The following is a 17,784-nucleotide window of genomic DNA, read 5'->3' as shown; positions in this document are numbered from 1 at the left end:
TTGGAAAGAATCTTAATAAATTTAAACGTCTTTTCAGGAGATAAGGCACGTACCTGACTTACTTCGTATTCTGATGCTCCCTCTTGATTGTAGCTTTCCACTGATGATCCTCCCCCTTCATCGATTCTTTTGTCCAAAGACTCTCCCCCTTTATCAATGCTCATCTTGGATGAGCTTATATTGTCTTCAAGTAAGTACTCAGCTATAAGAGTTGTTCTGGTAAGTTCCTCAGTTTCAGATTTTTCTGATGACGATTCGATGCCCATCAAAGAGTTGGATTCGACTTCTTTCGATTCTTCATGGAGCTTCAAGAACTTTTCTCAAAGTTCTTTTGCACTTTGGTAGTTGCTGATTCTGTCGAGATCCTCAACTGGTAGTACATTTATAAGATGAAATTCAACCTTACCGTTTGACATAAAATTGTCGTGCTGCTTTTTGGTCCAGATGTGTTCTTCGAGTTCTTCTCCGTTTGTACTCTTTGGTTCTTCATAATCATATTTCATTATTAATAAAATATTAAAATATGTTTTAAGAAATACCTCCATTCTTCACTTCCAAAACACGAACTCCCCCTCTAACGTTAGTGGATAGATGCTAGCTCCGACCATTTTTTGTTTGCTTTAGTCGGCGGTTAGTCCTTTTGAGGCATCCTAGTTATGATCCCACTTGTTAGGATCGATGGCGGCCGACTAAAGGAAGGTGATATCCCTCTAAAATAAAAAATGAAAAATCTTCCTCGACTTTTATAGATTTATCAAAATTAACACTTGCATAAAAATAATTAAGAAACTAAAAAAGACGAGGCATAAAGAAATTACTTGGTTACAACCGGGGAGGTTGTTAATCTAAGGAAGTTGAAAGCGCACTAAACAAATTCTCCTTCAGGCGGAGAAGCCTCTTACAACGTTAATGACTCATGATAACAAGGTTGGAATCAAGTAGAATCAATTACATCTCAAATGTTGTTCTTGTTATCGTTAGGTTTTTAGGACCAGAACTGTATTTATAGCCCTTGTCGGGGCACCTAGAAGGGTTCCAGGTGCTTGGAGGGGGATAAAAATTTATCTCCGTCGAAACAGATCACATTTAACAATATTCAGATAAAAGTCCTGGTCCGGGCGCCCAAAGTATGGCAAGTCTCAGCACCCGGACTAGATCTAGGCGCCTAGACCAAGAAAGTCAACATCCTATTGACTTTAGGTCTCGGTCTTTTGCTCCGGTTCCTCTCACCTTGGTCTGGGTCTTCCGCTTCGGCTCTGCTCGCTTGGGTGATCTCGGCCATCCGGAATAGGGCTCACCCGAACCCAACTTCTAGCCTTCTCGAGCAATCTTCCGCTCTGGCTTCTCGTCTCTCGGAAACACTGCGTCTCCTTCTCGTCTGCCCGCGTACTCTTTCGTAGCACCTCCACCCTCAGACGCACTGAGCCCGTCGACTCTTTTCCATGCTGTCCTTCTCGCTAGAGCGTCTTTTGCTCGACTTCTTGTTCTCCTAAGTTCCTGCACACTTAGACACAGAGGTTAAATACTAACATGATATAACCTGACTTAGTTGATCACATTAAAATTATCTTGGGGGTACTAATACATTGTTGGATCAAGAAGCGCTAGAGGGGGGGTGTGAATAGCGCTCGTGGCTATTTCGTTTTGGAATTGTAAAACTCGAGTAATAAACGTAGTGGAAATTAAAAGAGAAATCACACACAAAGACACGAGGAGTTACTTGGTTCGGAGCCTGTGACGACTCCTACTTCAAGGCCCGCGATCGTTGATCGCTTCCAGTGGGCAACAACTATAAGCTCAAAAATTATTACAATCTAAGTACCGAGAGAAATAGTAATTAAATTAATACTGACAATAGAATACTGAAAAACTGACGCTCCGGGTTGTCGGGATGATGTTGCAGCACTTCGGGATCATCTCGTTAGCAGCTTGTAGCGTAAGGATTGCTCAGAAGGTGTTGTATTGGGTTGCTGGTTGAGACTCCCTTATAAAGGGTGTTCAAGGCGCCTCCATCAAGCTCCAAGGTACCTTAGAACCTAAGTTTTATCCCACTTCGATCGCTGTCGATCAAGCTTTGACTGCTCCTCATTATCCACCTGAAGGCGCCTTCGAGTAGTGATCCAAGGCGCCTTCAGTCCCCATGAAGGCGCCTCCAGCTCCTCTGGACAGCTGGCTTCAGTTTGCACCCGAGGTGCCTCCAAGCTCCATGGAGGCGCCTCTGACACTGTTCATCCGAGGTGAAAGTTGCTCCTTTGTTCCTGCAAAATATGTTAGTCCCAAACACATACCCTGCAACACAAAGTTAGTACACAATAGATATCGTAAATAAAATATTGATAGTCTTCGGACTATCTTGGGTCTGACTTCGGATTTCTAATCGGAACCCCTAGGTCGACTCGACGTCTACTGTTCTCTCTGCGGGGAACACGTTCTCACCTTCTCCTCTCAGAAGAGTTACCTGTTGCCAATGCGATCCTCCAGATTGACTGGACTTTTGCTCGGCGCTCGATGCTTTCGAACTTTCTGCTGGACACCCGCTCCCCGACCCGTCTAGTCTTCCACCTGGTTTGCGACACCAGGACCTTTCACCTAGGGTTACCACCCTCTAGGACTTTTTTTGCCTGAAACCTCGACTCGCCAAGACTTTCCGCATGGGGTTACCACCCCCTATGACCTAGAGTTACCACCCCCTAGGGTTTTCCACTTGCCTAACCGCAGCTAGGGCTTTTGCCTAAGTACACTTAGGACTTTCTTACAAGCTCATTCAAACTTGTTAGATCACAACATAATCTTAACTTTGAATCCTTTGCCATTATCAAAATATTGGTTCGATCATCGGATGCTTCCCGCACCAACACCCATATTGCCTTATGTATAAAAATTGCCCTCATGTTGTTGAAACAACTCAAGCATAGTTAAATTTACAACCGTGTTCAAGAGAGGGTGAGGTGTGTCTGATTTCTTAAAAATTTGATCAAGATGTATTTGGAAAAGTATTAACTAGAATAATTATAATGGATGAATTCTCTTTTAAATTTGTAGAAAGAGAAAGATTAAAGCATTTATGTCTATGGTATATCCAAAATTTCAAATTCCTTTAAGATAGACGATTACATATGATTGTATTGAATTATATACTTTGGAAGAAAAAAAATTAAAAAGTTTGTTGCATGATGTAACAAAAAGAGTTTCTGTGACCTTTGAAACATGAATATCAATTAAAAAAATCAATTATATATATATATATAATAGCTCATTTTATTAATACAAATTAGAACCTAAAGGAAAAAATTCTCAATTTTTGTTCCATTACAAGTAAAATTGACCAATTATAAGTCATAAAGGTGAGATAGTTAATTTAGTCATTGAAAATTACTTGAGAGGTTGAAAAATTATTAAAAATTTTATTACAGTTGATAATACATGTTCAAATGATACTGTTTATCAATAATTTTTTAAAAAAGATGACTAATTAGGATTCTATTATTTTAAAGGAAAAATATGTTTATATGAGATGAGTAGTTCATATAATTAATTTTGATGATTATTAAATACTTAAAAGATATAAATGAATCAAAGAGTCAGAAATATAATTAAGTATATTAAAGAATCCTCCTTAGATTAAGCAAGTACGAATGTCAAGAATTCTAAGTCACAAGCTATCAAATGCACTAAGATCGCACTATGCCGTCCAATTCCATCATGCTTCCAAGTTCACCGTTCTTCCATGCTCCTCCATGCCTTGAGGGTCCCCTGAGCTTCTCAAAAGCTCACCATTCGTTCTAGGTCAGCTATTTAGCAAAATCAAACTCGTTCTCATCGAGTTAACAAGCTACAACACGAGCTTCATGTCCACTACTGCAACTCCATGTACATGTTAGAAATATACACAAATTTTAACTTGAATCTTGTCGGACGCATGAAAATAACATAGTCCAATCTAATCATAAGAAAATATTATTTTTGCAAAAATCTCGGCTTGATTCTGGATTAAACCGGTCCGGTTATTAAGGCAAGCAGTGCGTAAACCGGGTCCAGGAAAATCAAAGGTTGAATTAGAAGCAACGGGGGAGGGGCGGGTAGGCGACGGGTGGAGGGGAAGACGAAGTGGTCGAGGTCCGTGATCTCTCGCGCGCATGTCGCCACCATCTCCGCCCTCCCGCTGCTTCTGCTCTCCTCATTTGACCTTTATCCATCGCATTCCTCGCATTCCTACACTTTTCCTTCCCTCAGTCCATCTTCACCCCTCCTCCTGCCGCTCGTCGATTCACCCATGGAGGAGAAGAAGGATGAGGAGGACGCCGCCGGAGATTTGGTGGCGCGTCCCCCTTACCGGAAAGGGATCTCCTACAGCCAGCCTTTCAACCTGGACGCTTTCCTCCCTGGTGCCGCCCGCCGCAACGCCACCCGCAAGCAGAACCTCGGCGGCGACGACCCAACCACTCGCCGCCACTGCTACACCAGTGATGAATCGGCGCCTTGCTCCTCCGGTAACTCCTCCCGCCGCGCCAACCGCCGCCACCAGTCCGCCTCCCTCGAGGAGACCGGCTTCCACCCTCCACCGCCCCCCACCCAATCCCTACACGCCAGTCTTGGCGGATCCTTCGGAAACCACCACTGCGACGACTCCGACGGGGACGGAACCCTAACCCTAGATCGCGCCATGTTCGAGTTCGGAGGCTCCCCCGGCACGGTGCCCGAGTTCATGGGCAGCGGCGGCGGCGTCGGCATATTCCGCGTTCCGGCCCGCGCTGCCATGCACACCGGCCGCCCTCCTGCGCTCGAGGTGCGCCCCCACCCGCTGCGCGAAACCCAGGCAGGGTCCTTCCTCCGCATCATCGCCTGCGTCGGGTCGCAGCTCTGGGCCGGTCAGGAGTCCGGCCTCCGGGTTTGGAACCTCAAGAGTGTGTTCGAAAACTGGGAGCCCGGGGTCATGGCAAGGAAAGGTGATGAGAAGAGCGCGCCGTTCAACGAGTCTTGTCGCGCGTCGCCGACTCTGTGCTTGGCGGTGGACGCTGCTAATGGCTTGATCTGGAGCGGTCACAAGGATGGAAAGATCAGGTCTTGGAAAATGGAATTACCCTTCGCTGCTTCAGATGATCCTGTCTCTGGTTCGACTGCTGCTGCGAGTAATAGTGGTTGTGGCGGTTGCCTTCCGTTCAGAGAAGGTCTTTCATGGCAGGCACACCATCGATCTCCTGTGCTATCTATGGTTATCACATCTTATGGTACTTCCCTTCCCTTCCCTTCCCTTCCCTTCCCTACCAGGTTTACCTCTACAATTTGTCCTGCTTTCGTTTGGTTAGAAATATCAATTGCCATTAGTCCCCCCAAAAAAATAGCAAAACTTGATTCATCTCAGTTTCCATTAGTTCCGCATCTCATTTGGAGAAAAAAATCCCTAATGTACCATTGTTGGGGATCGGGGTGCCCCCTGCACCATAGCCCTGGGCTCCATTATATATATATATATATATATATATATATATATATATATATATATATATATATCTTGCTATTCCCTGATTTACCCATCTAAAATAGAATAATTTCTAATATTACTATATTATAACTAATGTATACATTTATAGTATCATCTAATAATGGAATATAAATTAGAGGAAATTTCATTTTGCCCCTATAATTTCACCATATTTTTAAAATGTCATCCTAAATTTTGAAAATCACCATTTTCCCCCTAGGGTTTGTTTTTATCCTTCGTTTGCATCCCATGTGACGGGTGACTTGCTAGTTCTAAAGACAACGTTGATTTCAAAATTAGCTTGTGTCTTGTAAAAATGATATTTTTTAATCAATTTTGAGAGTAATTATGAGAGTAAAATTTCTGAAGCATCTCGCAACTAGAAACCTAAGGACGTTAACACGTCCTTGAAATTTTACCACAAGTTGAGTGTGCCTAAATTCATCTTGCATCCATTTTATTACAATGACACAATGCTGCAAGAATTTTCAATTAGTATTGAGCCCATAAAATAATAAGTTTTGTGATTTCATAATTAGAAAAATATTTTATGAATCCTTTTGCAGCTAGAAACTTAAGGATGCTGACTATTATCTAACTGTATTATTGTAAACGATAGTAGACGGTGGTGGGACAATCAGTAACAACCTACCACCTCGGCCGCCTAGACGGTTGAATTTTTTTTACTATTTTTATGAATAATATTAATAAAAATTAATAACCATATTAATAACTAAATATAAAATATATTAACTAAAAATAAAAAAGTTAATCTAAATATTTTTTTAATTTTTAAAAGATATATATATAGGATAATTGTATTAGACTTTAATTAAGCCTGTTTAAGTTATCCCAATCATAGTTAGGAGTTTGTTAAAATTATTAATTTAAAGTTTCGATTAAATCCTAATTTCAAAAACAAAAAAAAACTATATCCGTTCAATCGGACCTCGGTGACGTGATCGTCACCTGGCCGGCGACGAGTCTGTACCCATCATGCGAGCCCGGCGTGTAGCCCGAGCTCGATAATGAGCCTGGAAGTGTCACCCAAGCCTAGCGACGAACTCGGATGCGCCACCCGGTCCAATGATGTGTTCGAAGCCAAAATGCTGAAACTAAGAATTAGGTTTTTCGTTTGTGCTGTGCTAAATCTAAAATATATAAAACTCTAACCTAATGACGACAGCAAGCGATGGCAGCGGGCAGTAATAGCTATTGCGGCAGCAATGGTTTGAGGCGGAAGGAGGTGGGTTGTTTTGAAATCACTAATGCACTACAAAGTTTTAACTTATGATGACTTTGATCGCCACCTAAACCATTACCTTTCACAAATATAGGGTGGTTGATGTCCCCCTCCCAACTAGACATGTCAATTGGTCATGCTCAAGCTAGGCATGAGACGAGTTTGCTTGGCGCATGAAGTTTCCATGTTGTGCCCTGACACAACTCAATTAACTATGCTAGGCATGACTTATGATCACCCTAGCTTGTCATCGACTCATATTCAGGTGACTCATACTTACCCCTCCTAAAAAAAATGATAATCCTAGTTAGCCTCATTGACTATCCTTGGGGTGACCGGCCCGACCCCACGAAATTTTTCCACCGACCACCAGGGTAAATCGGGAAGCGCATACGGCGGCCGACTCAAAAACCCAGCATTCTTTGATTGTGTCCCCCATTTGGAGAAAAAATTCCTGCAAATACGTCATAGTTGGGATTTGAACCGCGGTGCCTGGGTGACAACCTGGATGTCCTACCGTGACACCATAGCCCCGGGGACGACTCATACTTACCTAAGCTCTGATCTGCATGTTGAATTAATATTTAATTATTTTTTTAAAAAAGCAAAATTAGTAAAAGAGAAGAAGATCAAAAAGAAAAAAGAAATCATAAAAATAGGGGAAAAATTTAAAAATAAAATAAATTTTTTAAAAAATAAATTCATAAAATAAAAAATAGAAAATAAAATAAAAAAGGTCGTACCTAGCTCGACACTCGAGTTATGCCTAGATTTATTTTGTTCCAGGCATAGCCCATTGGTTGAGCGCCTACCGCGCAACTTGTTTCAAAGACTTGCTTGGGCCTAACATAACACAGCTTGGTCTTTGGTGGGTGACCTATGCCATGTCATGGGCAGCTCAACCCATGTGACACCCCATGTCTAATAGTGTGCTAATTTAGTGGTGCAAACTGATTTTGAAATCAACTTGTGACCAAATATTAAATTCATACGAGCATCCTAGATTCTCTGTTGCAAGAGTAACAAAGTGTGGTTTTACTATAGAAATTATGATTTTATGAGGTACACACTCACTTTGAAATCAATCTGCCTCCCTCATTAAAATGACATACCATGATTTTATGGGGTGCAAGTTAATTTTGAAATCATCTTGCACTAGTGAAACACACAAAGTGTGCTTCACATATAACACACATGATTGGGATAATGGAGGGGGTTAGGGGCTAATGATAGAGGGGGTATGCCAACCACAAAAATAAAGTCTAGGGGATAGAATAATAATTTTAAAAGTCTAGGGGTATTTTGAAAAAGTGATCAAATATGTAAGCAAAATGAAATTTTTTCTATATATTAATATACATAATGACTTTTCTTAAGTTTTTTAGTATAATATGTAAAGTTGTTTAAGTTGCCTTAAAAGAGTGTTTTCATTTCTCCCATAATTTAAATCAACTCTAATCATAAACATAATTAAATTTAATGCCATATAATACATACTAAAAATTTTAAATTTACATCTTTATGGTTTATTTTTGATTTATGAATAATCTTTTGCCAAAGTTTTCATTTAGTAATTGTTTAAATCTATTATTATAGAAACTTCAAAATTAGTTATTTTAAATTTCAATTTTTATATATTAATTTTATAAATTTTTTTAAATATATATGTTTTATAAAATTATAGGCCACATCATTTTTCTAGTCTCTAATAAATTGCATAGTATAAAGCAAAGCGTAGATGCACCACTTGTTTCATAACAAATACACTTCATAAATATATAGAAGGTGCAATATTGGATGTCTTTTTTTTTTTTTTTTTTCAAGCATGGTTTGTAATATTGTTTAACTTAAGTGTTTTGGCTCTTGGTCGAAATGATTTGATGCCAATGTTATGTTTTGTGTACCGACAAATGATGCTAAAAGCACCGAGGAGGATAGGAAAGAATCGGGGAAGAGAAGGAAGCCTCACATTGCATGTGGAAGTTTTGTGAACCTCGTGGGCCTCATGAAAACTCATTTGAAGCTCATGAACCTCGCTGCTGTCATGGTTGCTGTGGTTGGATCAAGAGGTTGTCTCGGTTGATATTGTTGTTGTTTGTTGTAGGCCTTGCATAAGCTTCTTGCGAACATCATGATTGCCTTGGATGTCGTCACCAATCTCATAGAAGCCTTGCCCATAATCTAATTGTTGCTGTCACCATGGACCTTGACACTGATCTTGAACAATAAATTTTGCCCATGCCTTGCATGGAACAATTTTCATACCCAACTGTCAAGAAATAAACTTTATGAGCTGATTGTCATGTACTAATTGTTCTAATTAGTCTCAGAGTTACTAGAATTACGTTGATAAATTTTCATGATTTTAATGCTTCATTCTCCAAAATGGTAAAAGTTAGAATACTATACTTCTCTTCGGTGATTTTAGGAAATTAGTACCTGAATGTTGAATGTTTTTGGGAGCTCACATTTTGTAACATATGTAACTTTCAACTCCAGGTGAAATATGGTCTGGTTCTGATGGTGGAGCTATAAAGGTATGGCCATGGGATGCCATTGGCAAGGCCCTTTCTCTCAAAGCAGAAGAAAGACATATTGCTGCTTTACTAATGGAGAGGTCGTACATTGACCTAAGGAGCAAATTTACTGTGAATGGTGTTTGCACCTTACCTTCTTTTGATGTAAAATATATGGCATCTGATGATTGTAGCTCTAAAGTGTGGAGTGCTGGTAGTCTATCCTTTGCATTATGGTATGCTAACTTCTATCAATTGCTTCATTGATGGTTCATTTAACAGCTTCCCTCGATTATTCAGATGTCAATTTTTATTCTGCAGGGATTCCCATTCTAGGGATCTATTGAAAGTGTTTGGTATTGATGGACAGGTAGAGACTAGGCTTGATCTACCATCTGCACAAGATTTGAATGTTGAAGATGAAATGAAGACAAAATCTGTTTCATCATCAAAGAAGGAAAAGTCTCAAGGTTCAGTTAGCTTTTTTCAACGTTCTCGTAATGCCCTGATGGGAGCAGCTGATGTTGTTCGCAGAGTTGCTGTTAAAGGAACATCGATTATGGAAGATCAGCGGAGAACAGAAGCCATAGCTGTATCAATGGTTGGCATGATCTGGACTGGATGCTCAAATGGCTCTGTAGTCCAGTGGGACGGAAATGGCAACCGGATGCAAGAGTGTCAGCATCACTCTTCTTCTGTTAAGTCAATTTGTACGTATGGACCAAGGGTGTGGGTGGGCTATGCCAGTGGCAAAGTTCAGATTATGGATCTTGATGGGAATCTGCTTGGAGAATGGATTGCACATAGCAGTGCAGTCATCAAAATGGCCATAGGAGGCTCATATATGTATACATTGGCACATCATGGTGGCATTCGTGGGTGGAATATCAGATCTTCTGGGCCACTTGATGATTTATTACGAACAGAGTTGGCTAATAAGGAGCAGTCTTATATGAAATTGGAAAATATTAAGATCTTGGTTGGAACTTGGAATGTCGGTCAAGGAAGAGCATCTCCTAATTCACTTATTTCTTGGTTGGGTAGTGCAGCATCAGAGGTTGGATTAGTAGTTGTTGGATTGCAAGAGGTGGAAATGGGTGCTGGATTCCTAGCAATGGCTGCTGCTAAAGAGACTGTAAGATATTTACCCTTTTTGTCTTTTCCACACTATCCAGTTTTGAGTCTTACCTATTCCTTTATTAAAAGAATCAAATCAAAGGGAACATAAAATATTATATCATCTGTTTTAACTATGTAAAGTTCAAATTTCTCTTTTTCTACCATTGTTAATGCATTATGAATGTAATGGTGAAATGAGTCTCTTTCCCAATTGCTTAACCTTTTGAAAAGGTGGCCATCCAGTCAAATTTAAGTAGATTGTCCGGTGTGAATTCTTCTAGTGATGGTGATTTGAAAATAGTTAGGATTAGTTCGTGGCTTGAGCCAGATCAATCTAGTTTTCTACCCTACAAAATAGGTGGATTGCTAACAATATAAAGAAAATATTGTTTTCTGACATCTTAAACCTTTTGGGACAGGTCTTCCACCAGTCTAACCTATCATATCAATCCTAGTATAACATTTGAGCAAATCCCTATCCTTAGAGATTCTTTGTACTGTAACCAACAAAAATAGTAATCACCATTTGCAACCTCCCATCACTTAATAGTATTCATTTAATGGTGTAGTTCATTGAAGTGCAATAGATGATGGGCTGAATTAAGAACTTCTGTTAAGCGAAAAGGAGGTTTGCTTGCTTACTGTCATGTATTATTATTATTATTTTTAGAGCTACTCTCTTTCCTAACAGCTTGAGCATTTGAGATAAGTAATATCCAAGTAGGAGGTTATGTATAGAATCTTGCTATCTATAGATATATATATCTATATTTAGTCAACACACTTGTTGAGCCAGAGTCAGTTGTGTAGTCTTTACACGCCACATCATAGTTGTGAAAAGCGCATGCCTGGCTACGCCATTTGTGCCTAGGCATAGTACTTGAATGAAGCATGCTTAAGCGAGTGTCTTTTGTGAGGTTAAGCACTTAAGAAGCGATTTTCCTCGCTTTATTGAAGTTTTAATTTTTTTAAAAGTCCAACCCATATCTTTAAATACCCTTTAAATTAATTAGATTGCATTAACTTGCATACATGCAATGCATTTTTCTTTCTTGACTCTTCCTCTCTCCTAGAAAATGAACATCAACCTCCCTTGCCAACTTATTTAATTGATTTTCTCTTAGATGACTCTTCCTCCCCCCTAAAAAATTAGCATCAACCTCCCCTCCCTTCTCAAACACGAACTTTTCTCTTGCCTATGACATCAACATCAACATCTGTTCTAGATTTGGCTACAGTACTACACTTTCTTGGTTTTCTCCTTTGTTTTGTTGTAACTGTATGTTTTTTTCCTCACAGATTTAAGTTCATAAATTTTCTTATTGGTTTTATTTTTTTCTCTCACAGAATTAAATTGTAAATTAGTTTAGAATTTTCATTTCACTTATTTTGATTTTTCTTTAATTTGAAATTTGATTTTGATTATGAAGAAAAACTATTTCAATATTTGAATATTAATGAATTTTATATTTATATTATTGTTTAATACTTGGTGAAATATTTGAATTTTATTAGTGACATGTTTTGACAGAAATTTCTTATATATGTTTGAATTATAAAAATTTATACCCAAAGCGTCTTACTTCGGTAAGGCGTGCACTTCACCTTGCGCCTAGCGCCTCAAACCCTACAACACCTATGCACTTTTAGGAGCTTCACGCCTCAAGTAACTATGCGCCACATGAATATCAGAAAGAAAAATCTCTTTATTCCATTTGTAACAACTGGACTTTTCAAGTTAAATTATTACTCTAGTAACATCAATCATATATATGCGCGAATTTGCACAGTGGCCAAATGATATTCTTAGTGGTAGAGGAGCAATAAGAGCATTGGGGTTCAAAAATATCCAGCAGTGTGTGGCCTATTGGTCAACAAGGGTTAGGGCTGTGCTGACCATTTTTATGTGATAAAATTGAAGCAAAAAATTGAGTGCAAATATCAAGTTTTAGTTATTGAATATCTAAGTTGTATATTTTAGATTTTCCTTCCATCAACTGAAGGAATTTGCTGAACTAATTTGTGGCATAGTGCACCTAATTTTAGTTTGTGATTGATAATAATTTAAGAATGCAATTTAATTTTCTGAACTAAGTTGGATGAAATTTTGGAGAATCACTCGTAACAATTTGAGATTTCTAAAAAATGCAGTCCCTCTGACCTTTATGTGTGAGGGAAAAAATCATATATCTCTGTCCTTTTTTTTGGAATTTTTCTGGTGGGAAATGATTAAGGTCTTTTATAACAATATTAGCTGGATAGATGTGTTTCATTCTTTATGCTACAGAAATACTATCACACTTCACAGCACTTGATAATGACTAGTAGTAGTGACAACTACAAATATGAGTTGAGCACTACTGTAAAATCCTGGATATGGACCTTTGGTTAAGTTTATAAAACACTATATGCTAAGTTCAACGTGGGCGTGTGCCTTATTTCTATGGACATATTTTTGGTTTTATCATTTATGAGATATAACCTCTAGACCAAATTATGTAGAATTTCACAATGATTACTTTCGTTAAATTTGTGCTTGCTTTTATGATCTTAGGTAGGACTCGAAGGGAGTGGTAATGGTCAATGGTGGTTGAATGCAATTGGCAAGACCTTAGATGAAGGATCATCTTTTCAGCGTGTTGGTTCTAGGCAATTGGCAGGGTTACTCATTGCTGCATGGTATATGCTTTGTAGATGTTGTCATATATTCCGTAGAAAACCCTTGTTTTGGAATAGTTTGATCTGCTCAATTCAATTATGCAAATGAAATATGTTGTTTGTACTAGTGAATCTCTTTTAAAATATTCTAGGGCTAGGAAGGGCCTTAGGCAATATATTGGTGATGTTGATGCTGCAGCTGCACCGTGTGGATTTGGGCGTGCTATTGGTAACAAGGTTATACGCTTAACACTTCTTTATATTCATAATTCGATCCCTTTTTAGTTAAACTCAATGTAGATAAAAATCATTATACGCATGCATGTTGTGTTGGTTGGGAGATAGTCCATTAGACATCTAATATATGATTTAGTTTTTTGTAATTATAAGATTTATTAAAATAAGGTAAGAGCACATGACAAGGGCGCATGTGGTGACCCTAATGTGCTCTTACACCATATGTTCTTGATTCGTGTCGAAACATTGTCAAATGCACTATGTGGCGACCCTTAGTGTATGACCTGCTTAATCTTTTTAAAACCTTGGAGATATATCTTCCACTATAAGATTTAGATGGCTGAGCTAAACCCACTATCTACTTACGAATCATACAATGCAAAGTATAGGGATAGTTTCCATTTATGCATTGAAACCCTCCAACAAATCATCTCATTTTATAATGGCTAAGTTTATGTTAGAAAACTCACCTAGATGTAATTGTATACATTCAACCAGTTTTTATTTCTTCATAAAATATTTTTTTCATCTAGGTTTCATTTTGAACTTTTGCTAGAAATTTCAGATGATTAAATCAAAACCTAATTTATAAGATTGGTGTATTTACTGAATACTTGTTTTAATTTGCAAGTCATGCATATTAAACTTATTCCAAGTGTTGGCAACAAATTCCAAGGTCTCTACCAACCAACTGGATAGCTTGCACCTTCGTAAATTCATTCCAAGTAATTTAAGCTAACTGAATCTAAGATGACGCAAGAGTAATTTCATTTACAAAATTGTATGATTTGTATATTGACATTTAGATGGTTGTCAATAAAATGCATAGTGCAAGTATGTTGTAAAAGTTTGTAACAGATTGATGCAGTTAGATATCTCATATTCTGTGTGTGAATTGTTTATGATTGCTATTTACAATGTCCTGATTTAGTGCTTTTATGAATTTTATTTGATCTTTCATCCATCATTGGATATATCTGGTTTCTGAATCCTGTGGTATGCTTTAACCAAAATGATAAGCAAAATGGGTCATAATATAAAATTTTATACAGGGTGCTGTAGGTTTGAGGATGAGGGTCTATGATCGTTCCATATGTTTTGTGAATTGCCATTTTGCTGCACATCTGGAAGCTGTTAGTAGGAGAAATGCTGACTTTGATCATGTTTATCGAACCTTGTCTTTCAGTCGGCCAACTACAGGGGCTCATGGAGCTTCAGGTTTTGATTCGCTTACTCCTGAAGCCATAATGGAGAGTTATATTAAATATACAGTCTTTTTTACGTTCACTATAATTTTTTTTTTCTTTTTCTTTTTGTTTTGTAGCTGGTCCTACATCTGTCCAACTTCGTGGAGTGAATGTACGTATTAATTTATTTATTTCAAAACCAGTTATCTTGATCAACCTTTTCTCTCGAGTATGATCTAGTTCTCTAACAGAATCTCTTGTTATGGCTGGCAGGCTGTGGGATCTCAATCTGATGATGGCAAACCCGAATTGTCTGAAGCTGACATGGTGGTTTTTCTTGGTGATTTTAATTACCGGCTTAATAGCATCACTTACGATGAAGCTAGAGACATGATTTCTCAAAGGTGTTTTGATTGGCTTAGAGACAAGGATCAACTCCGAGCAGAAATGAAGGCAGGCAGAGTCTTCCAAGGAATGCGTGAAGGGCAAATAAAATTTCCCCCTACATACAAGTTTGAAAGGAACCAGCCAGGTTTATCAGGTAGAATTTGTCAAAGCTAATTTTGCAAACTTCTTCCCAAGATTATGAAGGTTATGTTTTTATCTGGTTATACTTCATAGTTTCTAAAACAGATATGACATGCATAATTTTTTGTTCGTTATTTTTGTTTTGAAATTTTACTGCTGTTCAAATATTTCTACAAAGTTCTTATGAAGCTACTGAAGCTTACTGTGACAGCTTACTGTGACAATATTTTTTAGGATATGATTCTGGTGAGAAGAAGCGTATTCCTGCTTGGTGCGATAGGATACTGTATCGTGATAGCCGTTCAATCTCCGCAGCTGATTGCTCTTCAGAGTGTCCTGTAGTTTCATCAATAGCTATGTAAGATTGATTTTTGAAGCATCTTTTTTTGCCCTCGGGGACATGGTTCAATGGTAAGTGCTTGAGATAAGGTTGTAGTGGTCGGGGGATCAAAACTCAGTAGAGGGTTTCACCACCTCTGTAGACCCCTGCCTAGGCACTTTCCATTTAGACTTCCCCGTTTTACCTCCTTCCCAATGATAGTGGGCGGCCTGGGGGCGCTAATGTGGTGGATCCACATTTTTTTTAAAGTATCTTTTCTGTAAAGAAAGCAATATGGTTTAACTGATGAACTCATATGTTTACGCACTAGGTATGAAGCATGTATGGATGTTACCGAAAGTGATCACAAACCTGTGAGGTGCATATTCTGTGTGGAAATTTCACATGCTGATGAGTTTATAAGGAGGCAAGAGTATGGCCACGTAATTGCATCAAATGACAAAATAAAATCCTTTATTGAAGAATGTTATGTTGTTCCAGAAACTACTGTTAGCACAGATAACATTATTCTACAAGACCAAGAAGCTTCGCTTTTGGGTATCTCAAATAAATGTGACAAATACAATGCTGTTTTCAAAATCATTTGTGAAGGGCAATCCAATGTGGGAGCAGAAAATTCAATGGAATTCTCTGCAAGTTGTTCCTTTGGCTTTCCTTTCTGGCTTGAGGTATATTTTGACCTTATGGTTCGATAGTTTTTTCTTAGTCGAGTTTTGTAGTTTATCAAGATATATGTTCATAACATTCTGTATATTTATGTATATTCTCACTTGGTTATTTTAATTACTACTAGATTTATAGCATCTATGTTAATGTATCACGCCATCAAGAATTTGGCACATTACGGTTTTTCAAACTTCGGGAAATTTATTTTATTAGGAATTAATTAGTTTTATTCGTCTAAGTTGTTTCATTAGGCATTTCATTATTTATAACACACAACCTAAATGCTTGGTTATGGAAACTAGGATCTGAGTATTTTCCTAATGTATTGGAGCTGAGAGGTTATTGTGCTTATGCAAGTCTAGAACAATGTAAGCAGTCTTTTTTGCATTCTTTGTTGAGTTTCTATGGGCGAGTTAGGAATGAGTTGAGTCAATGATCCCAATTATTAGACAATGAGCTATCTTTCATGCGCACACATGCACGCATGAGTAGACACAGGAGAATCACTATGGCGTCAGACCCATTCTCTTTTTAGATGCTTCAAAATATGATAGATTCTCAATATTTTTATGGCTTAGGTTGTTTAAAGCTATTATATTTTGCCAGTACTGTTACATTGTGTTTTTCCTGTGGTATTTCTTTATTTTCATTATTTGTCTTTTTCCTAAATTTAGGTTCAACCAGCAGTTGGCATAATCAAACCTGGAGAGTCAATAGAAGTTTCTGTTCATCTCGATGAATTTTGCACCAAGGAAGAGACTGTTGATGGAATACCTCAGAATTGGCAGTGCCAAGATACCATGGAGAAAGAAGCAGTATTACTAGTTGTCGTCACAGGCACTGACTCAACGGAGAGCACAAGTCAACGGATCTATGTACGGCATTGTTTCTCCATCAGTTCTGATGAAGTTGGTCAAAAAGTTCCATCGAGAAGAATTCAGTCTATCAATCAGCATGGATCCGATGGTTCTAAAACTCTATCAGATGTGACTTCTGGGTTCAACAATATAATAGTTCCATGAGGTCGCACATCAAAACTATCTTTTATAGTCTAACTCATCCCTTTCTAAATTCAAGTTCCATGAAATAGAAATCCTAATCAGATCTTTTCTAGCAATCGCAAGGTCCTGCAGGTGTAATTTGTAAATGTAACTCATTAGAAGTTTCTGTATTCTTTTTTCTTTTTTCTTTTTGTTGTCATGGAATTTACAGATTGACACTAGCTCTGTGAATTAGATTAAGCAGGTAGCATGCTAATTGGATTAGGCGGCATGTATACCGACCATTGTCTGGATAAAAAGATGCTGCTCTCGTCTCTTCGACAGTGAGAAATGAAAAACATATCAAGATCTCATCTGTATATTTGCATTTCAATCAGTTATGTTTTATTTATGTAGGATATGAAACATTACTAATGCTCGATATCACTGTGTTGAAGCCTGTTCACTCGACAGTGTCGATTGTATCAAGATATCCAGATGACCATTCCACAAAACTACAATTGCACGAGTCAAAATCAAGAATCTAAAGCTTGGATACAGGTTGAAAATTTTCATCATTTATTTCAAGTTCTTGATAATTTGCTCAACCTTTCTTGAAATTGTATTGTATTGTATTATTAGAAAGAGAGGTGAGGTTTATTCTTGATTATGGTCAAGCTTAGTAAGTTTATGAAATCGCATTGGTTGGGAGGGCTTTTGTTCTTTAGATTATAGAAATTTGAAGAATTACCTTTTACTACAGTGATAATAGTGAATCTATTTAGAGGTCATTTTATTTTGTATTTTTATTATGCTTCATTTTCTTTG

The 17,784-nt window shown here is 38.0% G+C and overlaps 1 protein-coding gene across 1 annotated transcript; it reads left to right on the top strand.

The window, feature by feature from the left end:
- The first annotated feature begins 3,959 nt into the window (after nt 1-3,959).
- Nucleotides 3,960-17,330, top strand: LOC122040976 (type I inositol polyphosphate 5-phosphatase 13-like). Its single transcript, XM_042600473.1, has 11 exons — nt 3,960-5,228; nt 9,225-9,477; nt 9,563-10,376; nt 12,915-13,039; nt 13,171-13,255; nt 14,308-14,473; nt 14,580-14,614; nt 14,716-14,983; nt 15,205-15,328; nt 15,621-15,978; nt 16,651-17,330. The coding sequence occupies exons 1-11, from the start codon at nt 4,274-4,276 to the stop codon at nt 16,996-16,998; spliced, it is 3,531 nt and encodes a 1,176-aa protein (XP_042456407.1). The 5' UTR covers nt 3,960-4,273; the 3' UTR covers nt 16,999-17,330.
- Nucleotides 17,331-17,784: the final 454 nt, after the last annotated feature.

The sequence above is a fragment of the Zingiber officinale genome, chromosome 2A (assembly GCF_018446385.1).
Source record: "Zingiber officinale cultivar Zhangliang chromosome 2A, Zo_v1.1, whole genome shotgun sequence".
In the NCBI taxonomy this organism is placed as follows: domain Eukaryota; kingdom Viridiplantae; phylum Streptophyta; class Magnoliopsida; order Zingiberales; family Zingiberaceae; genus Zingiber; species Zingiber officinale.
Note: the sequence above shows the minus strand (reverse complement) of the source record. Positions and strands in the feature narration are given on the sequence as shown.

Excerpts from the sequence above, each read along its gene's own strand:
- LOC122040976 (XM_042600473.1), top strand. The coding sequence starts at position 4,274 with ATGGAGGAGAAGAAGGATGAGGAGGACGCCGCCGGAGATTTGGTGGCG. Across the intron at positions 10,377-12,914 it reads TGGCTGCTGCTAAAGAGACT|GTAGGACTCGAAGGGAGTGG; the intron begins GTAAGATATTTA and ends TTATGATCTTAG. Across the intron at positions 15,979-16,650 it reads GCTTTCCTTTCTGGCTTGAG|GTTCAACCAGCAGTTGGCAT; the intron begins GTATATTTTGAC and ends TCCTAAATTTAG.